Below are 27975 nucleotides of genomic sequence, written 5' to 3' on the forward strand. Positions count from 1 at the left end.
TACAGGTTTTATTTGGTTGATGAGTAAATTGCAGATTATTTAGGTGTTGTTTTCTATTCACAGCTTGATTGTTGAAAATTGTGGATTAGTATTATTCAAAACGATTTTATTACAATTAAATGACCTTACTGTGTAGTTTTCATTCCACAGCCAAGTGCAACAAACTTTAGTTTTTAATTTGTTGAGATTATTATTCATTCAAAGCAGCACGAAAACCCTCTCTACACCACTTTGCCAGTTACTGCAAGTCCCCATAATCAACTTCACTCTAACACCCATAATCTGACTTCCAAATAAAACAACTAAATTTACTATCAGTCACAGAATTAAGAAACTAGAATAACAATAATTACGATATGCAGTCATGCAGACACTGCGGTATATAATCTTTTTTTTCCTAAATTCGTGATATAACATAAAATGCCCTCTCCAGTTTTTCTGTTTGTAATTAAATTTCAGTCTGTTTCTTTAAGCACCTCCACTTTCATCTACTTCTTAGTCATACCACGACTAAATACTTTTTCCCTGGTTGTTTACCGCCAACATTAACGATGACCATACTAGTGGTGGTCCTCAAGCCACTGCTACTCTTGATAAAATTTTAATACGTAACTTCTAGTCTGTTTTTTCAAAACACTAGACTATGCCTGGAATGCTGGAGCTTTTCTACTGACATGGCATGATAGGCAAAAGAGCTTTTATCAAAATCGGCTTGGAAAAAAAAAACATGCATTATTCAGCAAATGACTTTCTGGGAAATTTAAGGCGGTGAACTCTGCAATGGCGAGCTGCACTAAACAACTTGTAACCTACCACAAACTTAGGAATTTTTCAACTATAGTGACAATGTTTGTACATACTGCAAAAGGGCCTCGAGGGTGGAGGAGGAGGGGCTCCTGGTGTTGGAGGAAGGTCAGTAATTTCTGGACCTGAAGCTGCAAAGAGAAAATTCCTTTAGAGGCGATGTCTGTAGGCAATACAGATATTTTCAAGTATAATGATAATAAAACAATGGAATATGCGCAACACAAATAGAGTAGCAGATCTCGAATCATTCAACAAAAAATCACGCGTTTCTGTTTGGGAACTTACCCGTAGCACCAACGAAACACAGAAAACCTCCAGAGCACATTTTCCTCAGAGGTGAACGTTTGTGAACTAACTTTGCTGAATTAGACAGTGTGCTTATGTCTGGTTTCTCGTCATCCCAACAGAAAGTCGTTTTTTCACGGCTGTGGATATTAACCATAATATTTTGCTTTCAGTCTAGAAACAAAACTTGTAAAACTAACATGGTGCAGTAAAAACTTATTGTATAATCTTAATAACCTTACTATTTTCCCCTACAGAATACAAAATTATTTACTGCAATAATTAGTCATAAAGCAGTTTTATGTTCTCTTGAACCACTAATTCTTAAAGCAACAACATACATTTTCGAAGAAATATATTTTCATGACCACGTAAAAGAAATGATTATCTGAAAGGTTCAAATTATGCAGGGGCAAATAGTTGAAAAATGATTCAGATGAAAATTACAGCGGTAGTGTGATTTACTAACTGTATGCTAACTGGTGATGGTCAAACCCAAGTGTTTGTTAGAAAATATAATTTAAAATGCACTTGAATAGTGATATAAAACAATTGTCTATAGATTTTATAAAAAATTCTTTATCAAATATTCTTGCAACAGCTTAGACTGAACTTATTACAGCTAGAAAAAATCCACTTCACTGGAATACCAGCTGATACTTAGTAATCTAACCTGACATTGTCCTTGAGAATCAACTTCTCTTTTCTGCAGTCAGACCTTAGATCAAATACTGGGCATATCAGCTGCAAATTGGTGTTAGTAGCACCCTGAAATTAAAGAACAGAGCAATGTATAAATACGGAATTATATTTCATTGTAGCATGAACACTATACTAAGCATGGAAAGTTGGTGCAAGCCTTTACCGAGAAAGCAAGAAGAAACAGCAAAAAATGTGCAAATAGCACACGACTGGTGTTAAGAGTTAGAAATAAATAAGGCCGACGCGTTTTAGGTTTGATGACTTATAAAATAAGTTGCCAGATATTTCACATTTAAAGTGTTTGATAAGAAAAAAACCAATGACTGCAGACACAAACAAATCAAACATGGAAGTTGAAAAGTATAGTTGCTGAAGTATAATTTCACGTAATTGACACGTCACTCAAACCCGCAATTATAAACACACAAAGAAACATCTGTATGCCTAAGTTGTATTAAAATAACGGTTTGTGGCCTAAAATTGGTACCTGTCTTGGTAAAATTATTTTTGCACAATTCATGCTATGATAAAATGAATGTTTTCAATTATCAATTATGTGCCAGCATATCAGAACAAGCCTTTTGCTACCGTCGAGAGAGAGAGAGAGAGAGAGAGAGAGAGAGAGAGAGAGAGAGAGAGAGAGAGAGAGAGAGAGAGAGTATTTTTCTACTACCCTTTGCTTTTCTGTTCTGACACTTTCTTCCAGTCATCCTACTACCAACGGGTACTTTGAATGAGTTCAGTGTTTCCAGTCAGCTACCACATATAGTAGACTGCATCCTACAAATGTCGTAGCTGATACTTATATTTAAATTGTCCCTGATAAGATACACTATCAGTCTTTTCCTCTCTCAACATCTTCACCCTACCAACAATCCCTAAAACTCTTTTCTATCATCATTCACTAGTGTACAACCAGTAAGGATCGACATACCACTTTAATATGCCCAATTAATCTGTATGCAAATTTTCAAAATGACGCATTAAACCCAAAATGACATCTTAAACCCAATGCCGCTCATTTTTATTGAAGTAGTGACACTTGAAGTCGTCGCAACACATGAGCAATGCTTACACCCTAACTGAAATGTCACAGAATTCTGTACAATGAGCACCCTCTTTCCCTTCATATTCATTAAGCGTTTCTGCCATACACTTCAATCATCTACCTTCCTTTAATCAAATGTCCTAATACAGTTTACACACCTTACACTCAAAGTTACTGAAAAACAGTTTTATAATAAGGATTTGACTTGGGCAAATTACATGTGTCTAAAATTACAATGTTCTTCCCCTAGTACTATGCCTTCAAAATCAGATATGCTTTTTTTTTTTTTAATGAACACAATTTTTCAAATAATGCTGATAATATTCTTACAGGCTCTTCGAAGGTTTATCACTGTATGCTGTAAACTTTCATCAACAATGGATCCACTGCATCACGGCTGGAACTGTTACTAAATTTGCAAGAACGATCTGATTTTATGTGTTTTTTCCATCCTAGCTGTCTAATTTCTTAAACTTTCTCTGATTTTCTCCTCATTAACAAAGCCAACCCTTCTGGCCAGCATATGAGTCTACAAATGGGACTCGGTAGAATAATAATAATAATAATAATAATAATAATAATAATAATAATAATAATAATAATAATAATAATAATATTGAAAGAAATTACTGCATCAGCTGCATTGGTCTTGTATAGAGATTTCTCTATTTTCCTTATAACAGTTTTGTCTCTGTTACTACAACTGGCGAGTAACGCACCATTGTGATTCATCAGGAGGAATTAAATACCAGGGATTTCTGCATTCGTTTATAAGGAGTAAGTCAAATATGGTGAGCATATTTGACTATGCTCACCATATTTGACTTACTCCTTATAAACGAATGCAGAAATCCCTGGGATTTAACTCCTGATGAATCATATTGGGGCGTTACTCGCTAGTTGTAGTAACAGAGAGAAAACTGTTATAAGAAAAATATAGAAGACTATACAAGATCAGTGCAGCTGATGCAGCAATTTCTTTCAATAGCACTTGCTTGAAAGGGGGACTCTTACCAATAATAATAATAATAATGAACGAACTGAACAGAGTCTTCTGAAAAAATTTATATTAGCCGTTTTCTCAGTTTAACCATTTGTTTTATAACTCTTATTTACATCATAAAGCTTCTAGTCTTTCAATTCAATGTTTGGAAGCTTCAGGCCCAAACTCATATGCCTTTACAACATATTTCTTACGAAGCTGGTCGTCTGAACTTTCTTCTGTTGTTCGAAAGCTATCGAAAGACACTTGACAGTATACCCTACAGACTATAGTGTCATTTTAGTTTGTAATTTTCTTAAACTGTGGGAAATACTTGCTCACAGATTCTCCAGAAATTATAGGAACAAAAATCACAGACGCCTCGATGATTTTGGCTGTAGTCTTCCTAGACTCCTCTGTGCCGGCATCTTGGTTTTTTTATCTCATTTTCTAATGCACGTTTTTTACCTCTCGTTGACTTTGTATTTGCTATTGTAATAGCTCGAATTGTCTTGCAATTTTGATGACCCAGTGATCTGGTTAGACATCTCTATATAAACTATAATTTAACCTTAGTTGATATCCACACTATAGTTTAAAAAAAAATAATTGTTAAAGCAAGATAGGTTTATTCATGAACATTTTCTCTCTAAATTTTTGAAACATTATTTTGAACTGTCTGTTTTGATATTTTGATAAGAAACATTTTGCAATCTCAATCCACCCTTTTATTCAATGTTTATAAAAGCCGACAACACTTCTAGAATAAAATTCACTGTCAAAAACGCAAATCTTCATAACTTGACATTTTCATGGTTCTAATATCTGATATGGTGGAAATAAGTAACTGTAAAACCAGCACATTAAAGCATTAAGCCACACATTAAATGTAACTGCAGATATGTACAAAAATTCCCCATTCTGCTGAAATATGCGATTCCTCTAATTTAGATTACAGCATACGAGTATCAAATAAGTTACTTGGCTTAGGGGTGTATTAGCTACGTCATTCCTTTTCATCAAATGCCATAGTACATGTCGCAATGTCTCGAAGATTTTGTTTCTAGTAATCAAGTAATTAGGCCAGAATGGTGCTCTGTGTGAGGTTCACCAGGTTTCTGAAGCAAAATCTAAGTTCACTGACAAAACCATCATATGACAATGAATGAAATGACTAAGAAACATGACTTGCCTATATAGGGATTTAAGAGTCCATAGAACACCTGATACAGGAGGGCTCTTGAAAACATACGGCCACAATAGGTAGCAACAGGATAATGAGAAAAACATGCAGCAGGAAAATATTCCCTTTATAGTACCACCCTGTCATTAGCATCTGGGATAGAAACATACCAGAGTAACAGGCCAGCAGGGTATCAAATGTCATGTGAAAAAGATAAACAGCAAAGAAATCACTGTCTAGCAGTGCGTGAAAGTCCCAAGAAAATGCCAATATTACCTATTTCCAAGAACAGTCTTTTCTAAACAACAATATACCAAGACCATCTTCAAAACTTACAGGATATCAATTCTTACACCCGTGAAGAATTGATGATTACCCATCACGAGCAATATTGTCTATAGATGCCACTTTTACACTAATTATTTAACCTAATGATTTAATACTCTAGACATTAAGTAAGTTTGGAACATTACTTTCATTGTAAATTTTTTCGTGAATAGTGATAACACACTATTCTACTTTAAAATGCCGAACCAGCAAAGGACTCAAAAAAAATGATTACTGCCCAGTTAACTAAATGAATCATAATGTCACCAAATAACAGATGCATTTTACAGAGTGGAACTGATTTATTTCTTCAGTAATTCCCTGTATAAACAATTATTAAAGGAACAGTGGAGAAATCTACCTTGATATTGTAATTACACCGCCTTTTACCACCGTCGTTGTTGGAGAACAGAATTGAAAACTGATCTGGCTGTAAGGTGTAAGTCCCACACTGCCCTGTTACATACGGGTCTGAAAAAGAGATAATGACATTTTCATGGAAAATTGAACAATGAATTTCTTAGCATAAGCCTTTTCATATGGTTTATTACCATATGAAATGGCTTACACTAAGAAATTCTATTCTAATTTGCAAAATTTTTTCTGTTGAGTTTCTTTGTTAAAGTCATTTGACGACCTTCATTTCCATTCCTTCAAACATTCTAGTATACTAATCTTCCTTTTGTCTCACAATTTTTTCCAGTTTTATCTTTTTTAAACGTTTTATGTAAAGTTATTATTTGGAGCCCCCACAATCTACTCAATTTACAGTGGAAACTTTTTGAAATGCGAAACTCATTTCTTATCCTACTTCACTGCAGGCAATCTAATCCTTTATGTTTTTCATCATTTGATCACTTCATATTTATATCTGTAATTCTGAAAATTATACCCTGTTTCACTTCATCGGTTGTGATTGGATATATAAATTCTGATCTCTGTTCTTCCCTAGTCTTCCATAAACTTGCGCACCAGGAAATATTAAATTATTAAATTACTAAACAATGAAATTAGGATGGTTATAGCTAGTAAATCACAATATGGTAGTTCATAACTGAATGAAGAACGTCTAAAACAGGGTATATTACAAACAAAACACTGATATTCTAAGGTTTCTAAGTCGGCTGTCTCCCAAAACATGATACCGTACATACAATAATTCTGTTGGATAATCACAGGCAACAAAGAAAGCATTCTGGTTTGATGACAATGGCCCTATTAATATTTCATGTTTTGTTAGATTTAACGAACACACGGACATAATTAATTTATCTGGATTATCCAGTCTATCTTTGTGACTAATGGACCCTTTTCTTTAGAGAACAAATACTTGGTAAAACAAAGTGTGTGTTTGGCATTACCATATGGTATGTTGCTTATATTTCTCTATATCTTCTATCCTATGTACCGTGAAAACATGCTATGATTGATTTATTCTCAACAGATGTTCTCAGCTGTATGCTACAGATGTTCATCACAGCCATTCATCAACACCTCTACCAACGACAATAGCACTGGTAGCATTTTGGACTCCATCACCAAGCTCGACTCTTAATAGATGACAAAACATTTCATGATATTCACGATTCAGAACACTGTTCTACCTGTTACTCAGCAATTGAGATTGCATTTTATGCTTACCCAAGAATGCACCATGTTTTACAAAATCATACATAAATGATAGGTATAAATATATACAAAAACTTTTAAAAAACCTGTTAATTCCTCATCACCGTCATTAAAAATAGTTTTATGTCAGTTTAGATGTGAAATGAATTCTCTTCATTGTCCTCTACTTCGTGCACTTATTGCCTGAATTCCCACCATGCCTAGGTCTTCAACTATGTTCTCTTTCAATAATTTTCTGGGTCTCCCTATTGGCCTTTGTTCTGCTGTTTCCATACCTATTACTTTTCTGATTAACTGCTCTTCATTCGTTCACCACAAGTTCAAACCATCTCAAAATGTGAGTTCTCAGTTCTCAGCCTCTAGACACTGCAATTTTCTGCAACTTCCTCATTTGAAAATAAAATTCTTGTTAATCAGATTATTAATGGTGAACCACTAGTACTACACAGTATTTGATAATAAAAAAATAATAATTACAAATCATGTTCTATTGCAGTTTCTGCGTACAGCGTCGGGTTTAACTGGATTATTTGAAGATCTTGAACAACAAGTATAGAAGTGATTATGATAAGGTTTCATAAATCCCACGAAGGTTCTCAAAGATAACTATGGTAAAGCCCACCTTCAAAGATTGAACAGTTGGAAAATGCTGAGCGCTTCTCCATTTGAAAATTCAGTTCCAGTTATTGCAGTTTTCTGTAATTACTTTATACTTCTTTTCCATTAGAAAACCGGCCATGAAAAAACAGTTGAACGTGAAAAATCCCAGCACTTGTCTTCTCAAGTAATTATGGCTTATACTGTATCACAACTGGTTTTATTTTCACTTGGTAAATTCCTTCATAAATACTAAGGAGGCTGGCCAGCAGTTGAAGATATAGGAGTTGGAGTCATAATACAAAGAAATAAAGGTGAAAAAACTTAAGAAACAATATAACGTTTTCCTTTACCTCTTCCAACACTTATGGTGCACATGAAACCTCCAGTGCATTGCCTTCCTCGCATTTGTTTTCTTGAGTGTAATATCTCCAACATGTTTGAAGTGGTGGTCATCGTGATACCTTCCCTCTTGCAGCCACTTACAACGATGCCACTTTCAATAAAACAAGAGAATTGAACTCGGTGGAATGAAAAATAAAGAAAATGATGGAAGAATTATACGCATTATATTATTCGCCATATTCAGCTTGACCTAAACACTGCTGTTGAGCTACACACACCCTTACGGTCATCATGTCTTAGGGATTCTTTTCTGTTAAAATGAGCAAGGCTAATTTTAAGAAATCGTTTTTTTTACTCAACTATAAAAGTAAAAGCTAAGAATTGCTTTATGTGTAGTATGAAAGACTGCAGTTGCTGAATCTACTTACCTTAAATGTAAACCTATTAAACAAAGGAGAATTACACCTAACTCATGATAACAGATTTAAATACACACAACCTTGATGGCCTACCTAGCAGTATCCCTCACAAGGAGTTGTTCTTTCGTGCATCCTCTTCGATTCAGGTCAAAGTGAGGGCATGACATTCGGAGAGTTGTGCCCACAGGACTCTGACAATTAAATGATAGGAATCAACTGCTAATTTTGACATGAATTATGAGTAATGTTGTCCGACACGGGAAACGAACATATAAAGAGGAAATCTTGTAAACACCTACTTCATTTACTCACTTGTATTGTTGTCAAGCACTCCATCCCTGACTGGTTGTTCACAGAGTAAAGGATTCCTTCGGCATCACTAGGCAGTGTAAAAGATCCACATTCAGGACCAGCTACAAGAAAAGAAATACTACTCAAGTAAACACATAAACACACTCACACGCATATATATATATATATATATATATATATATATATATATTATAGTCAATATATGTTACAGTCAACAGAATCAGTCATTACGCGTAATGACTGAAATTTCAGTCATCACGTGTAATGCACTTTAGGACATTTGATCCCCAGGAGCTAGTACTAAACACAGCAAAATACATTTGACCCCCAGGGACTAGTACTAAACCCGGCGAAACAGTGTAGGTGACTCACTGTTTTGCCGTGTTTAGTACTAGCTCCTGGGGATCAAATGTCCCTAAGTGCATTACACGTGATGACTGAAATTTCAGTCATTACATGTAATGACTGATTACGCATGTTGACTGTAACATATATATATATATATATATATATATATATATATATATATATATATATATATATATATATATATATATATATATATATATATATATATACACACACACACACACACACACACACATATATATATATATATATATATATATATATATATATATATATATATATATATATATATATATATATATATATATATATATATATATATATATATATATATATATATATATATATGTATACAAAATTTAATCACATCACTGTGACATTTATGTACACAGACATTAAGCTATAAATGTCGTTTAATGTCCAATTCGCTTTGCCACAGAAATAATACCGAAGGGGGATTAACATTGATAAAATTGTTTGACTCACTAAACAGTAAGAACCAAAGACTTCAGTGACGCCTAAAGTCGTTGGTTCTAGTTGTTTGGTGAGTCGTATCTGCCAGGTGACGAACCCCTTATCAATTATAATTTTTTTTGTTCACTGAAGCCACTGGTTCTCGCTGTTCGGTGGGTCGTGTCTGCCAGTTGATGAACCCCTTATCAATTATAATTCCTCTTCGGTCACAGAAGCCATTCGTTCTCACTGTTTGGTGGGTTGTGTCTGCCAGCTGACGAACCCCTTATCAATTATAATTCCCCTTTGGTCACTGAAGCCGATGGTTCTCGCTGTTTGGTGGGTCGTATCTGTCAGGTGACAAAACCCTTATCAATTATGACTGCCCTTTGGTCACTGAAGCCATTGGTTCTTGCTGTTCAGTGGGTCGTGTCTGCCGGTTGACAAACCACTTTATCAATTATAAATCACCTTCGGTCACTGAAACCATAGGTTCTCGCTGTTCGGTAGGTCGAGTTTGCCAGGTGACGAAAAACTTATTAATCATAATTCCCCTAAGGTCGCTGAGGCCATTGGTTCTCGCTGTTCGGTGGCTCGAGTTTGCCAGCTAACGAATCCCTTACCAATTATAAATTTCCTTCAGTCATTGAAGCCACTGGTTCTCGCTGTTCAGTGGGCCGTGTCTACCAGGTGACGAAAAACTTATCAATCATAAATCCCCTTCGGTTACTAAAGCCATTAGTTCTCACTGCTCCGTGGGTCACGTCTGCTAGTTGACGAACCCCTTATCAATTATAAATCCCCTTCAGTCACTTAAGCCATTGGTTCTCACTGTTAGGTGGGTCATGTCTGCTAGTTGACGAACCTCTCATCAATTATAATTCTCCTTTGGTCACTTAAGCCTTTGGTTCTTGCTGTTCAGTGGGTCGAGTCTGCCAGGTGACGAACCCCTTATCAATTATAATTCCCCTTCGGTCACTGAAGCCGTTGGTTCTCGCTGTTCAGTGGGTTGAGCCTGCCAGGCAAAGAACCACTTATCAATTATAATTCCACTTCGGTCACTGAAGCTGTTGGTTCTCGCTGTTCAGTGGGTTGAGTCTGCCATGTGACGAACCACTTATCAATAATTATTCCCCTTTGGTCACTGAAACCGTTGGCTCTCGCTGTTCAGTGGGTCGAGTCTGCCAGACAAAGAACCACTTATCAATTATAATTCCACTTCGGTCACTAAAGCCGTAAATTCTCGCTGTTCGGTGGTTTGTGTCTGTCAGTTGACAAAACCCTTATCAACTATGAATCCCTTTCAGTCATTGAAGCCATTGGTTCTCACTGTATGGTGGGTTGAGTCTTCCAGGTGATGAACCCCATATCAGCAATAATTCACCTTTGGTCACTGAAGCCACTGGTTCTCGCTGTTCAGTGGCTCGAGTCTGCCAGGCAAAGAACCCCTTATCAATTATAATTCCACTTCTGTCACTGAAGCTGATGGTTCTCACTATTCAGTGGGTCAAGTCTGCCAAGCGACAAACCACTTATCAATTATAATTCTCCTTCAGTCACTAAAGCCACTGGTTCTCACTGTTCCATGGGTCCTGTCTGCCAGGTGAAGAACACCTTATGAATTATAAATCCCCTTCACACTGAAGCCTTTGGTTCTAGTTGTTCGGTGGATTGTTTCTGCCAGGTGACGAACCACTTATCAATTGAAATTACCCTTCAAACCAAAGCTGTTGGTTCTCGCTGTTTGGTGGGTCAAGTCTGCCAAGTGATGAACCACTTATTAATTATAATCCCCCTTCGGTCACTGAAGTCTTTGGTTCTCGCTGTTTGGTAGGCTATTCTCCAAGGTGATGACCCATTCATCAGTTATAATTCCCCTTTGGTCCCTGAAGCCGTTGGTTCTCACTGTTCGGTGGGTTGCGTCTGCCAAGTGACGAGCCCCGTATCAGTTATAATTCCTCTTCAGTCAATGAAACCATAGTTCACACTGATCGGTGGGTCATGTCTGCCAGTTGACAAAACCCTTATCAATTATAAATCCCCTTTGATCACTGAAGCCGTTGGTTATCGCTGTTCTGTGGGTTGTGTCTGCCAGGTGACAAATCCCTTATCAACTATGATTCCCCTTTGGTCACTGAGGCTGTTGGTTCTTGCTGCTCAGTGGGTTGTGTCTGTCAGGTGACTAACCCCTTATCAATTAGAATTCTCCTTCGGGCACCGAATCCATTGGTTCTCACTATATGGTAGGTAGAGTTTGCCAGGTGATGAACCCCTTATCAATTATAATTCCCCTTTGGTCACTGAAGCTGTTGGTTCTCACTGTTCAGGGGGCCGAGTCTGCCAGTTGACGAACCACTTATTAATTATAATTACCCTTTGGTCACTGAAGCCGTTGGTTCTCGCTGTTCAATGGGTCGAGCCTGCCAGGCTATGAACCACTTATCAATTATAATTCCCTTTGGTCACTTAAGCTGCTGGATCTTGCTGTTCAGTGGATCGTACCTGCCAGGTGACAAACCCCTTATCAATTATAATTCCCCTTTGTACTGAAGCCGTTGGTTCTCAATGTTCGGTGGGTCGTGTCTACCAGGTGACGAACTCCTTATCAATTATAAATCCCTTTTGATCACTGAAGCCATTGGTTCTTGCTGTTCATTGGGTCGAGTCTGCCAGGTGATGAACCACATATCAATTATAAATCCCCTTTGATCACGGTAGCCGTTGGTTCTTGCTGTTCGGTGGGTTGAGTGTGCCAGGTTATGAACCACTTATCAATTATAATTCCCCTTTGTTCACTGACACCACTGGTTCTCGCTGGTCAGTGGGTCGAGTCTGCCAAGTGATGAGCCACTTATTATTTATAATCACCCTTCTGTCACTGAAGCCTTTGGTTCTCACTGTTTGGTAGGTTTAGTCCGCAAGATGATGAACCATTTATCAATTATAATTCCCCTTCAGTCACTGAAGCCATTGGTTCTCGCTGTTCGATGGGTTGAGTCTGCCAGGTAACCAGCCACCTATGAATTATAATTCCCTTTGGTCACTGAAGGTGTTGGAGCTCCCTGTTCGGTGGGTCGTGTTCTGCCAGGTGACGAAGCCCTTATCAATTATAATTCCCCTTCGCATTGAAGCTGTTGGTTCTCATTGTTCAGTGGGTCGTGTCTACCAGGTGATGAACCCTTATCAGTTATAAATCCCCTTCGATCACTGAAGCCATTGGCTCTTGCTGTTCAGTGGGTCGTGTCAGCTAGGCGATGAACCACTTATCAATTATAAAACCCCTTTGATCACTGAAGCCATTGGTTTTTGCTGTTCAGTGGGTTGAGTCTGCCAGGTGATGAACCACTTATCAATTATTATTCCGCTCTGCACTGAAGCCGGTGGTTCATGCTGTTCGGTGGGTTGACTGTATCAGGTGACAAACCACTAATCAATTATAATTCCCCTTTGGTCACTGAAGCCATTGGTTCTCACTGTTCAGTGGGTCGAGTCTGCCAGGTTATGAACCATTTATCAATTATAATTCCCTTTTGCAGTGAAGCCCTTCATTCTCTTTGTTAGATGGGTCGAGTGTGCCAGGTGACAAACCACTTATCAATTATAATTCCCATTTGGTCACTGAAGGTGTTGGCTCTTGCTGTTCGGTGGGTTGTATCTGCCAAGTGACAAATCCCTTATCAATTATAATTCCCCTGCGCACTGAAACCGTTGGTTCTCGATGTTCAGTAGGTCGTGTCTGCCAGGTGATGATCACCTAATCAATTATAAATCCTCTTCGATCACTGACACCACTGGTTCTCGCTGTTCAGTGGTCGAGTCTGCCAGGTGATGAACCACTTTTTAAATATAATTTGCCTTCACACTGAAGCCTTTGGATCTCACTGTTTGGTGGGTCGAGTCTGCCAGGTAATGAATCACTATATCAAATTTAATTCCCCTTTCTTAATATTTCTGAGGCAGAGTGAATTGGATATTAAATGACATTTGTATCTTATGTTTATGTTTATATATATATATATATATATATATATATATATATATATATATATATATATATATATATATATATGTATATATATATATATATGTATATATATATGCACATATATGTATACATATGTACATATATAATATATATATATATATGTATATATATATATATATATATATATATATATATATATATATATATATATATATATATATATATTACAACTTGGAGGTTGAGTTGGCTTACTAAGAGGTCTCCTCATTGAAAAATATATATATATATATATATATATATATATATATATATATATATATATATATATATATATATATATATATATATAGCTTACTAAGAGGTCTCCTCATTGCAATATATGTGTATATATATATATATATATATATATATATATATATATATATATATATATATATATATATATATATATATATATATATATATATATATATATATATATATATATATATATATATTTATATATATATATATATATATATATATATATATATATATATATATATATATATATATATATATATATATAATATATATACATATATATATATATATATATATATATATATATATATATATATATATATATATATATATATATATATATATATATATATATATATATATATATATATATATATATATATATATATATATATATATATATATATATATATATATATATATATATATATATATATATATATATATATATATATATATATATATTTCAATGAGGGAGACCTCTTAGTAAGCCAACTTATCCTCCAAGTTGTAATAACATAAAATATATTACTGATCACAAAAGAGTACAATAACCTTTTGCCGCACTGATAACTAATGAAGGAAGGGTGTGAGAAAACCAGCCCCTTCTTAATTCTCTCCATGCTTTCCCCTTTGGTAAATCTTTTGATCTTTCCTAGATCTGCTGACTGCTTTGAAAAACTTCTTTCAGGTGAAGGCAAATAGAGGCAAAAATCCAGCCTCACGGATGCACCAGCTTTGGAACGAAGACTGGGAGAAAATTGAGCCCGCATAGCAACCAGGAAACACGCGGTTGCCAGGGTCACCTGTATTGGAAGGCCCACATTAGGCTTTGACATAGAAAACAGAAGGTCGCGGCCCATGTGACTAGGCTGTCATCATGGTCAACGAGGGCAGATGCCAGCATTCCAAGCACCATCTGAGAGGAAAGCAAAAATAATCCACCAAGGTCATAAGAAGTGGGGTACAAGCAGCACCGTGCTCAGAAACTCTCTTGGTAGAAGACTCTACACACTTGCCCCTCGATTGCTCCTTCTTGAGGTTATCCCCCAGTTATTTACCAGTACAATCCCGTAAAATCTTCCCCCAATACCTGGTGAAATTCGCCAAGGCCTCTCTATCACTCTGTCTAAGACGGTGTTGTTAACTGTGGAAACAACTACTTGTCTTGTGTTCCTTGCCATGGCAAAGCCATTGCAAGCTACTCTACGGTGTCCTTTCAAGAGGATTCGCCCATATATCTTCTGCATTTTTAAATTGCTGTAATATTTTACCACTCAGCAGAACTTCTGATTCAAGTGTTTTAATGTAAATATATTCAAGTTAAAGTAAACCAAAGTTTTTATCTGCAACATTTCCTTGTTGAAGTAAGGCCTTCAGCCCAACTATTTTCTTTGTAAGTTTCTACCTGACCCAGCAATTGCAGTCAGAACTTATAATTGTTATGGTAGGTCCCCTGCCCATCAGCTAGACCCTGGAAGTGGATCCCTAAGCCAGGAATAAAGTAAGTACTGTAGGTCAGAGTATAAACTTAAAAGTGGTGACCTATGCTCAGATTTGTAGTCTGCATTGTTGCACCTAGATCCCTTTGCAACTTGCAGCTATCAGCCAGTAGCTTCGCTAAGGCTGGATGCGAGACCAGAAACGAATTTGATAATGTAAATCTTAAATAAGCACAAGCAGATAAGTTTCCACAGCGTAAGTATAGTGTTATTCATTTTAGCTTATCGTAGGTGCAAATAAAACCGTAACTGTGAATAGTGTTAGGGAACAATAGACCATGTGCATGCTAACAAGATTTTTATAGCAAAGAGAGAGCATATTTTCCAACCCACAAACTTTGTTGTTATTGCATGATAGCCTGCATGTGTTAACTGCTAGGATTAGCTAGACAGTGAGGTACGAATACAAGTGATAAAGAAAGGAAATAGTGTTCTTATTTCCTCCAAGTGCGCTGGACATTTTGTTGTCCAGTAGTTACACAGTAAATCTGGGCCACAAACTATGGCCCGCCCAGTGATTTCACTTTACTGGAGCATATCTCTTTCTTTTGTTCATCGTAGCCAAAGGCGCTAGGTTTTCTTAAAATCCAGAAGAAATCCTGTTTAAAATTTTAGAATTTTTGCATCCACGAAAAATCATTTCATTTGCAGCCACGCAAGCCATTGTCCACCTCAAAATCATTGCCTTTTGACCATCCATAAATACACGTAATCGAGCAATTCCCCCATTTATAAATCTCAAGTCGATGAACAAGGAAAACCGTTCCCACAACATCCATCTCTTTTCATAACTTTCTGCATGAGATTTCACTCACAACAAACACCATGTGGTCACCCAGGTGTTCGACTCCTTGTCAAAACAAAGATCACTTGACCATTGTGTAACAGCGTCAATGAGCGTAGAATCTGGTCATGTGCCCATCAGGTCCAATTCATAGTAACATAAAATTCATTGAGCATGTGACCGACCCCAGGCAAACTATTTGGCTCATGCGTAATAGATTTTAGCATTTGTACTTATATTTTGGAGCATTTAATTACCTCGTCTCAGCGCTGAGACTCATAACAGCATCATATTCTTGCATTAGTTACCTTGTAGCGCGAACAGCTCAGTTATCTATACCTGCTTAAGTAAGTGTATACTCCAAAACTCCAATTTCAAAGCTTTAACTCATCTGCGCCAACCCTGGGTGTTTCTCAGCATAATAAATCTGTTCATTTATAAACCCTCACGTTCTACGGACAACCTAAATCCATTCATTTAAGAACCCTCACATTCTACAAACAACCTAAATCCATTCATTTAAGAACTCTCATGTTCTACGAACAACATAAATCCATTCATTTAGGAACCCTCACATTCTACGAACAACCTAAATCTGTTCATTTAAGAACCCTCACATTCTACGAACAATCTAAATCCTTTATTTAAGAACCCTCACGTTCTACGAACAACCTAAATCTGTTCATTTACGAACCATCACGTTCTACGAAGAACTTTAATCCGTTCATTTAAGAACCTTTATGCTCTACGAACAACTTATAACTGTTCATATAAGGTTGTTCTTATAGGAACAATCTACGAACAATCTAAAGCCATTCATTTAAGAACAACCTAAAGCCATTCATTTAAGGACAACCTAAAGCCGTTCATTTAAGGACAACCTAAAGCCGTTCATTCCAGAACATCCCTCATGTTCTACGAACAACCTGAAGCCATTCATTCAAGAACATCCCTCACGTTCTACGAACAACCTAAAGCCGTTCATTTAAACCCTATAGCCGTTCATTTAGGAACAACCCTGACGTTCTATGGATAACCTACAATCGTTCATCCCAAACCAAAACCTGAGTCCTATGGGACACACCACTCCTCAGGGTAATATATCTTTCTCTCTGTAATAAAACTCCTCCCCCCTCCCCCATGCCCAAGCAACATGGCCTCTTTTGCCGACGAAATCAAAAGCTTAAGTCACTGCTGGGAAATCCCTGGGGTACAAAGACCAAGAGTTGCTAGAATGGGTCGCAGCAGAGAGATGGGAGAAAGAGCAAAAGGAGAAGGAGGAAAGAGAAGCCAAGGAGGAACGAGAGAGAAAGGAAAGAGAAGCCAAGGAGGAATGAGAGAGAAAGGAAAGAGAAGCCAAGGAAGAGTGAGACAGGCAAAAAAGACTAGCTAAGGAAGAATGAGACAGGCAGGGAAAGACCAGCTAAGGAAGAATGGTGTCGAGCCCATGAGCTTGCCATGACTGCCCAAGGGGGCCATAGCCCTGTAACCACGTCTCCCCAGTCCACTCTCGCTTCTGCCAGCTCCATGATGCCAAAATGGAATGACTCGGAGCCCGAGACCTGGCTCGACCAAGTAGAAGAAGTCTTCACGTACTTCTAGTCCCTGCCTGCAAAAATCTCGCTGCTCTTCACAAAACACCTGGAGGGAAAGGGCACTACTGCCTTCCACTCTGTTACTGTAGCAGACCGGGGAAACCTTGCGGAGGTCAGAAAGGCCATAATTAAGGGCTATAAGCTTACCCCCAAAAAATGGAGACAATGTTGGAGAGGACAGCTGAAGGTGGGTCAAACCTAGGACGTCTGGGCGTGCCAAAAGTCCTGAGCTCCCAGGAGGTGGCTGGATGCCCACAACGCCACCTCTGCAGAGGAAGTAATTGAAAGTTTCCAGCCCGAGGACTTCCTACACTATGACCCCCCGGCCCTCGCCACCTATCTCTGCAACGAGAACCCTCCTATGCTAAATGAGTGCTGCCATTTGGCAGACCACTGGGACACTCGCCATCCCACAGCCAGTTCCTGGCTGCCTCATAAGAAGCTCTGTGCGACCATTGCAAAAAGACAGGGCATTCTACTGAACAGTGCCTCCTGAAGGCTGAGAATCAGCCAGAAACTCGCTCAAGTCCCCAAATAGGACCGTGCCCAAATGAGCCACATCTGGCCCTTGGGTAAACAACAGGCCTGCTCCTTCCACTTGGACAAAGTCAAGCAAAGATTATAGTAAAAATTATTGCACCACCTGTAAAGTCTATGGGCACTCTGCCCTATGGGCAAAATGCCCTAATAAAGCAGCTACACCTGCCATTGCCCTGCTGTTATGAATCCTTCATCTTTAGGCCCTCCAGGGTCCCATATCTGTGGCACCTCCTCGAGGTAGCTACCCCACACGCCAGGTCTCAGCATTCGATGACACCGTCATACGGGAAGACAAAGTCCCCTATGGGGCTATCATTGGTCAACATAAACTTGTCATGATTGTAAGTTTCAATCTTCTAAAACTGATACTCCTCACTGTTCATTTGAGGGTCACACGACCTCATAGGTCCAAAATCTGCACATTTACAGTTGCAACATATATTCCTGGAGGCTATGACATCCTCCTGGGACAGGATTCCTAGTCCCCTCCTAATTTACACAAATCCAGTGGTCCTCACCCCTCCAAAAGGATTATTATTGGCCCAAATTGAAATCTGACGCGAAGAAGTTTGTCAGTAGTTGTGGTATCTGCCAAAAGGTTGGTAAGCCAAACCAAGTTATACCAAAAGCTCCTTTGTCTAATTCTTGTGGTTTCTGATTACAGGGGCGTCATTTGGGCTGGGCAAGGTTGCCCAAGATCCAGCTTGCCCCCAAGACTCAGCTTGCCCCCCCCAAGCTCAAAAAATTATAATTTTCCAATATTCTTGATGATTTCAAATTCAAACGTGTCATCATTTTAACAACACTTTAGATTTTTTTTCTTTCTTTTTTTACTATAATAATTATTTTCAATATATGGAAAAGGCTATTCTTAGGGTTTCTTAGCAATCAATGAAAATTGTTTAATGGAATTAAATTCTATGATAAGTAGACTAAGTTACAGCATACTAGGCTACATTTAAGGTACATTATTGAATTTATTTTCATTAGTAGCCAATGAAAAATATTTGATGGAGTTAGTTTTATGATTGTCCATGAAATATATAGACTAGTATATAGTCTAAGATACTATAATAAAAGATATATTTTCATTAATGGACACTGGGGTGACTGGACAGGGCCATAGTCAGGATATCTCAGCAGCCAATGAAATGTAAATTTTGATGGAATTAATTTTCATGTTTAACTGTCTGTCCGCGAGATATACAGATGTTCACAGCCAAACTATTCTGGAGTATTCTATACTATAAGTATCAAACGATATTGTTCTTCCAAATACAACAAAAGTCTAAATTTTCTTTACAACAACTAATCCATTTTCATTATTCATAATCAGTAACATCACTAGGTAGTTATCATGCCTAAGAGATTAGTTTGCATTACGATCAGCTGACTTGGTTTGAGTACCATACGGTAACAGTACAGGTTCAAATCATGTTCACGCCTGCGGCCTCAGTAGCCCTAAGATAAGCTACGGACGCAGTCTCTTGTCTCGACTCTTATGTGATTGTGTCGATTCGTCTTACAACCGTCTTTAAAATCTGTGCTTAGATTCGCAAATATTTAGATATAATTTTAGTAATTGCTAACTATATATGACTTTAGTAAAAAAAATATTTATTTATGTTTGGGAACTATACAATATGTTTATGCAAACATATGATACATTTGTATGATCTGTCTGTGTGCCTAGGTCTACATGATAGGCTAACGTATATTTATGCTTGCTTTGTTAGGACTGGGTTCATTGATACAGCTGATCATGAAACGTTCAGAATCACAGCAGACCATTACAGGGTTTTTTACTAAGAAAAAGAAAGAAGATGAGCTAGATGAAAACATTTGGAACTTGAAATAGTAACAGAAAAACTAAACATGAACATGAGAAATTTGCAGATATTGATCAGGAGTCCTCCACATCACGGTAAGTAAACTCAATTAGACAACCAATATATTATTTTTTTTGGTTAGCAGCCATGGATAAGCTCGAGCTTTGGCTGAGGGAGTCAAAATTGATAAAGCCTTCGGTAACATCAATTATTCATAAATTAGACATTACCTTGATTTCCAATGAAACAATGTGAGGGGCGGGGGGGGTGACTGGGGAGGATTGCTAAAGTATATTCTAAAGATTTTCTGATAAAATTATATATTACGTATTTGTCATTAATGAATCATAAATTTTATAGTGCATGAAATATATTTAACTCTTGATTTGATACCGCACCCAAAACTGTTTAGATTAAAACTGACTCGTTGTATAGATTATCTACATTATCATATTCACTGTATCTCTAAACATTACAGCCAATGTTTTCTTTGTTTTGTTACAGTGATGATATTCGTCCAAAATTCAATCTCCTGTCTGTGAATTTGAACATGACAAGAACATCCCCTAGATATTAGCTCATCAAGATATGAAAATCCAATACAACCTAAACTTAGTATATTTCCTCTAACAAATAAGAGGAGATTTAATGTAGGATTCTATAAACGATTTGAATGGATTGAATATTCTAAATCAGAGGATAGCGTCTATTGTTTTGCTTGTAGACATTTTGCAGGTAATATGCAAAGGAAAGGTGAGATCCTTGGTAAACGAACATTTATTGATGTGGGTTTTAGAAAATGGAAGGATTCCTCCGAGTTATTAGAAAAACATTCTCAAAGTGATAGACATGCTAATGCTATGAGTGGATGGTTGAACTTAAAGGTAGTTGAGAGTAAAAAAGACAGTTCAATCAAAGATAAACTTGACGCTAACAGGTCAAAGGAAGTGGAGGCTAACAGAGAACATGTGAAATGTTTGCTACGTGTCACAAGTTTGTTAGGTAGGCAGGGTTTAGCATTCCGAGGCCATGATGAATCAGAAACTTCGGATAATAGAGGAAACTTTAGTGAAATACTAGATATGTTAGCAGACTCTAATGAGATTTTGCGCAAGAAGATGGAATCAAGGTACGGCCACTATACATCTCCTGAGTATCAAAATGACCTAATACAAGTGTTTGGGAACAAAGTTCTTACAACTGTATCTACACAAATTAAGAAAGCCAAGTATTTTGCAATATTAGTGGATGAAACAAAAGATCGATCAAGAAAAGAACAATTATGCTTGATAATCAGGTTTTTTGATGGTGAAAAAATCCAGGAAAGGTGTTGCGGCACCTATCATATGCAACAGCTTGATGCTGAATCCCTTGCAAATTTTATTCTGAAGAAGTTGGATGAATTAGGATTAGAGCTGTCTAACTGCATTGCACAATGCTATGATGGGGCAAGCGTTATGAGTGGATGGGCTTCAGGAGTTCAGGCTCGTGTAGCAGAGAAGGTGCCCCATGCCATATACATTCATTGCTATGCACACAGGCTCAATTTAGTACTCATTGATTGTGTGAAGAATCTCGATGAATTAGCAAATTTTTTTCTCAACCATACAAACTTTATATAACTTTATCTCAAATAGCAACTCAAGACATGAGCTTTTGTTAAATCCCAAAAAGAGCTTGGATTACAGGTATTAAATTAGAAAGAACAGTTGCAACTAGATGGTTCTATTGGTACAGGAGTATTTACAAAATTCGTGTTCGATATGAAGCTATTCTTGCAGTATTGGATTCCTATCCGAATCAACCAATGAAGCTTCTATGGAAGCATCTGGGTTAAAGTTAAGAATGGAGTCTGGGAGATTTATATTTTGTTTATTTGTTGCAGAGAAATTGTTCATACAAACAAACTGTTTGTCAGAGCAACTTCAAGAGAAAGGTATATCTATTGTTAGGACTGTTGATCTGATCAGATCTACGAAGACAAATTTAGCTAATATGAGAGCTGACAGTGAATATGATAAGTTGTATGATGAGGCACAAGAGTTTGCTAGAAAACTTGGAATTCATGTACCAGAAGTAAGTGCCACAGTGGGAATAAGCCGCAGTAAGAGGATACAACAAACATCAAACAGGCTGAAAGAGTACCTCACAACCAGTACACTTGGGAAACGACAAGAGCAATTAACATCTTCGCAGAACATCAATCTAAAACAATATTTAAAGACAGAGTTGTATTTGCAAGTAATTGATAGGTGCACTGCTGAATTTGACCGTAGGTTTACTAGTAACATTGATTTATTTCAGTCTCTTTCTGCATTTGATTGCCAATCAAAGCAGTTCTTTGACGAGAATAAACTAAATATCTTTGCAAATCACTATAGTGCACACATTGATACATTCCTCTTAGTTTCACAAATTAATTCAGCAAAGGTGTTCTTACAACAAAAGAAACAAGAGGACCTAATCGAGGTGTACACCGCTTTGAATTCTTTACCAATTGCTTTTTCTGAGTTGCTTGCTATCCTTAGAATCTTGTTAACCATTCCAGTCACTACTGCTAGTAATGAAAGGTTTTTTTTCTGTATTAAACAATGTAAAAACTACTTGCGAACAACAACTAAGGATAGCCGTCTATCTTCGTTGTTGTTGATGGCCACAGAAAAAATATGGTTAAATCATTTGATTTAGAAGAATTAGTGAATGATTTTGGTCACATGAAACACCGCAGGTACCCATTGGAATAATTCTTAATAGAACTGCAATTTTTGAACTTAATATTTCTCGACATCACATTACTACTTGAATTTCATAATCATAATATAATAATTTCTTAAAAATACTTGTGATTGGTTTATGATTTTCATTAATGCCTAGAATTGCCAGCTAGAAATAATAGTACATTTAAGACTTATGGTGTAAGTTTATATATTTTCATAAAAATTTAAGAATGTAAAGAATAATTATATATACTCATATTTTCTTATCAAGTGTGCAACTATAATAATACAAAATATATTACTTGTCAACAGTATTTTACTTTATTTTCTGCCTAGTCATTTTGTTGATGTTTACACAAAATATATCAGTGATGAGGGGAGATGAATAAATAGTAGTTGAGTTGGATATATATTGATATATTATATATAAAATATATATATATATATGATATATATATATATATATATATATATATAAATATAGTATATAATATACATATATATATATATATATATATATATATATATATATATATATATATGTATATATATATATATATATATATATATATATATATATATATATATATATATATATATATATATATAATCTTTTTTATAAGATACCTTGCTCATGTGGCTTCAGAAAGCCCATAGAAATACTTTTAAGTAAGAATTCCTTTAAAATATAAATTTTCTTTGGTGATAATACAGTTTCCCACCCAACTTCAGTCTGTTTAAGTCTGCTTGCTCTGCCCCCAAGGAAAATCTGAAATGACGCCCTGTTTCTGAACCTTTTAAAGAAATCATAATTGATGTTGTCGGGCCATTGCCCAGGACTCGTAGTGGGAATGAGTATATTTTCACTACAATGGATAAAATGTCCCGTTATCCAGAAGCCATTCCCCTATGTTCCATTAAAAGCATAAAAATAGTTGAGGTGTTAATAAATTTTTTCACTAAGTTTGGGATCCCTAAGGTGATTCAGTCTGACTGTGGTACAAACTTTGTTAGTAGGTATTTTAAAGAGAGAATGGCAGAGTTGGGTATTAAACATGTGACTTCATCTCCATATCATCCAGAGAGTCAGGGTGCTCTGGAGAGGTTTCGTCAAACTCTAAAATCGATGATTAGGAAATAATGTTCAAGTCACGGTTCCGAGTGGGACAAAGAATTACCATATCTGTTATTTGCTTTTCGTTTGGCTCCAAGTCAATCTCTAGGTATGCGCCTTTTAATTTGGTTTTTGGACATTGTGTTCGTGGTTCTCTTGATGTTGTAAGAGAGTCATGGGAAGGTGACATTCCTGAAATTAATTTGTTAGACTGCTCGACTAATTTGGGTGATAAAATGACGAAGGTTTGGGAATTTGCCCGTGAGAATTTGTTGTGCAGCCAGAGAAGAATGAAGTACTTCTTTGACAGGAGGACCAAAACACGTAACTTCGCTGAAGGCGACAAGGTATTAGTGTTGTTATCTTCACCTGGTAAATCATTAAAATCTTCGTTTTCAGGTCCCTTGAAGATTTTGAAAAAAGTTAACAAGGTCAATTATTTAGTGGAAACTCCCGAAAGGAGGAAACCTTTTCAACTTTGCCATATCAATGTGTTAAAGGAAATTAAAGAAAGGGAAAAAGTCATTCCGGTGGCAACAGTTGGGGATGTAGTTAAATATAGTAATAACCTTTATTCTGTTTCAGAGGAAGAAGTTGATGATGATAAATATGTTAATGATGGTAATTGGCCATCAGGTAATAAGAATTCTTTGGAAGACTTTGATGGTTCAGTTTCTCATTCGAGTTACGAGAAACGTAGGTCTCTGAAAAAACTGGTGTTTGGTTATAAAGAATTATTTTCGGATGTACCAGGACGAACATCTGTTGTAGAACATGACGTGGATGTTGGTAATGTCACACCGGTGAAACAGCCCCCATATAGGTTAAATCCTTTCAAGAGTGAAGTTGTTGCAAAGGAGGTAGAATATATGTTAAAATACGGCTTGATCGAACCAAGCAAAAGTCCATGGTCGTCGCCTGTGGTGTTGGTTAAGAAACCTGACTGAGAGTTTCGTATGTGTTTCGACTATCGAAAGGTAAATGAGGTTACAATCTCCGATAGCTATCCTTTGCCACGGATAGAAGATTGTATAGATCGCGTGGGGAAGTCAAAATATATAAGTAAATTTGATTTATTAAAAGGTTATTGGCAAGTTCCTTTGTTGAAACGAGCAAGGGCCTTGTCGGCTTTCGTGACACCTCAAGGGTTGTTTCAATGTCGTGTTATGTCGTTTGGTATGAAAAATGCCGCCGTCACTTTTCAAAGGTTGATGAATACGTTGGTGTGCGATTTAGAAGGATGTGTGGTTTATACTAATGACATTGTTATTTATAGTGACGACTGGGAGACTCACTTGCAACGTATTAAAGCCTTGCTCGAAGTGTTGAAGTCGTTGGTCTGGTGGTTAATCTAAGAAAGACTGAGTTTGCAAAAGCAAAGGTCGTATACTTAGGTCATGTAGTGGGTAATGGTAAGGTAGCTCCTAAACAGGCCAATGTGGAGGCTATTGAGAAAATTTCTATCCCAACGTGTAGGAGGGATGTTAGAAAAAATCTTAGGTTTGGTAGGTTCCTACCGTAGATTTGTGAAAAATTTTGTTGACATCGCTGATCCACTCGCCAACCTCCTAAAAAAGAAGGTAACGTTCACCTGGACTAATGACACGCAAAAGGCATTTGAAAGTCTCAAAAATGTACTTCTTAGTTTCCCGATAGTAACGGCTCCAAATTTTGACCTTCCTTTTTCGTTTGCCACTGATGCAAGTGACGTCGGTGTAGGAGCGGTCTTGTTACAGAAGGACGAGCAGGGAGTTTCTCACCCTGTTGCGTACTTCTCGAAGAAGTTAACTCCCGCTCAATGAAAGTATTCAACCGTTGAAAAAGAGACACTTGCACTGATATTGGCAGTTAATCACTTTTCCATTTATCTTTCTTCCACAGGCACCCCTATTAAGGTCATAACAGACCACAACCTGCTGACCTTCCTCAACACGTACAAAAATAAAAATCAGCGGCTTATTCGCTGGAGCCTTATGCTGCAGGAATGGGATCTGGAATTTACCCATATCCCAGGAAAAGACAACGTTGTAGCAGACCTTCTCTCACGCATTGTTGAATAAAAAGGTCTGCAGTGGGTCATACAGTTAATAATGTAGCATCTGTATCCTTCTCGTTGTGGTGTCTGTGCTGTTGAAGTAGGTAAATGAGTTTAGGTACTGAATAAGATTGAAGAGTACTAATAATAATTTTTCTTTACAGGAATAGAGGTAGTTATTTTAGCGAAGGATGAAGTAACAGGTTAACAGCAAATATTGAGGGGAGAGGATGGCACTTGTTATTTACATTTTGGTCATGGTGTTAGTTTTCGAAGATTGGTGGATTGTGGTTCACTATATAGTGAACGTTAGTATCAAGAGTGTTCATTTACTAAATTCGCGCGGTCGACACGGGCAGAACACAAGGTGTTCTTGGCCTGGGTTCAGGCTCCCTTTTGATATTATAATTCTTATGAGTATGATAATGTAAGCTTCAAAGAGGTGTTTAGGATGGGTGACATAAAGGTATGATTATTAGTCAAAAATTTGGATACCGAAGTTGGTTAATGCCTCCAGGTTGTATATATATATGCATAATGTAACATTAGGTTAAGGTTAAAGGTGAAGGGAAATGTGATTCTCATGGTCAGAATATTGTTCCTGTGTTATTTTAAGTAAGGTGGATGGTGTGATATGTGTCGCGAAATGAGTACTTATGTATGAGGGTCATTATAAAGGTGGTCTTAGGGACCTGGTATAATGAGGTTTAGGTTCCCAGTGACTTGGTGTAATATGGTCTCTGTGATTAATTTGGTGCTTAGGGTACTAATCCGGTTATTCTGTTTCCAGACATAACTACGCTTCACGAATTTTTGTGTTGGGGTTGCGCAGGGGAAATCTGTGTTGGTTTTCTCTGTGTCGTTCAGTATAGGTGTATGTATTCAGTAGGACACTTTTATAGCAATTAAGTGTGTGTTATCTTTGTGGTATAGACAGAACTATTGTTCGCTGAACATTTTTACAATGAACGATATGAATCACAAAAGCGGAACAATTCTGAGTGTGAGAAAATAGTTATGTCCTATGAACCATTATGTGGAACCCGGATTAGAGCAGTGGATATGGCTCTGTATAGTGTTTTTTTTTCTTTGTGAGAGTCCTGAGGAGCTCTGAAGTTAAAAATTTACGTGGTGGTGGATTTTCGATGTGTTCTGTGTTGCTAATCTTCTTTTGTGTATTAATAATAATTTCAGTATTTTGTTGTTTTTCGTGAGCTGCCTCATTGTGATCTTGCCACCCCATCCCTCCTCTTTTTCTGACTTGTGTATTATTAATAACCTGTATGTTTTGTTGCGCTTGCAGATATTTTATTCTTGCCATTATCAACTTTTGGATGCTTATTTCACATTTTTGATATTACGTTGTAAATTTGAATTAAGAGTTGTGAGTAATTTAAAATTTTTCTTGTTTTGAAAAATTTTTCTTTTGTTGAGGAGGTGTCACTATGTTGTCGTTAGTTTCATTTAGATAAATACTTTAATTTAGATAAATACTTTAATTTTTCATATTGTATTCAGGTATTCAGAATTAGCTTGTTTTTCCTTCTCTCTGGTGGTAGGCTTGTGAAGCATGATATTTAACAATTGTTTTTCTTTATACATGGTTTGTGGATGTGTGTATGGCCCCCTCCCACTCTCCCTGTGTGGCAGAGGGGTTTGTGGAAGCTCCTGTTGGAGAGTAAAGTCAGTCTGTTTCTGCATCTTCGCCAGAGATGCTGAATTTGTCTGCCTTTGCTGCTGCTTTTTGGTTGTTACCTACTTTCTGGTTGTGGCAGCCTGATTATTTTTGGATTCACCTTGCCCTGCAGTTACAAGGATTTAGCTGCCCTTTATCCTTCAGCACAACTGATCCAGTATCACTGTCGGTGGGACCTCTCTTATCCACGGTAATATAATTATCTATTGATTAATAAAGTGTGATCACGGCCTCTAGTCCACTGCCGACATATTTTGTGGACCTATTGTACATCTGTTATACACCTCTGCCCGAGTGGATTCTGTGATACCCCGAGAACGGGAGATTCTCCCCTGACATTTGGGAGGAATTAATTAACCACTGAGGAATTATTAGTGTATTGAATTTAGTGTTTATCATGGTAGGGTATTCTATCTT

At 37.0% G+C, this 27975-nt stretch overlaps 1 protein-coding gene across 2 annotated transcripts in view; it reads right to left on the reverse strand.

Annotated features, from left to right (window-relative positions):
* LOC136833124 (uncharacterized) overlaps window positions 1–27975 on the reverse strand; it is a 176455-nt gene that overhangs the window by 123261 nt on the left and 25219 nt on the right. For both annotated transcript variants that reach the window (XM_067094782.1, XM_067094781.1), the window contains exons 4-10: window positions 8637–8737; window positions 8418–8515; window positions 7914–8056; window positions 5696–5805; window positions 1766–1860; window positions 1093–1232; window positions 861–935 (exon numbers count right to left, since the gene is read on the reverse strand). In XM_067094782.1, the coding sequence (XP_066950883.1) occupies window positions 861–935; window positions 1093–1232; window positions 1766–1860; window positions 5696–5805; window positions 7914–8056; window positions 8418–8515; window positions 8637–8737 (762 nt within the window). The remainder of the gene's footprint in view (window positions 1–860; window positions 936–1092; window positions 1233–1765; window positions 1861–5695; window positions 5806–7913; window positions 8057–8417; window positions 8516–8636; window positions 8738–27975) is intronic.

Source organism: Macrobrachium rosenbergii, chromosome 51, assembly GCF_040412425.1.
Source record: "Macrobrachium rosenbergii isolate ZJJX-2024 chromosome 51, ASM4041242v1, whole genome shotgun sequence".
In the NCBI taxonomy this organism is placed as follows: Eukaryota; Metazoa; Arthropoda; class Malacostraca; order Decapoda; family Palaemonidae; genus Macrobrachium; species Macrobrachium rosenbergii.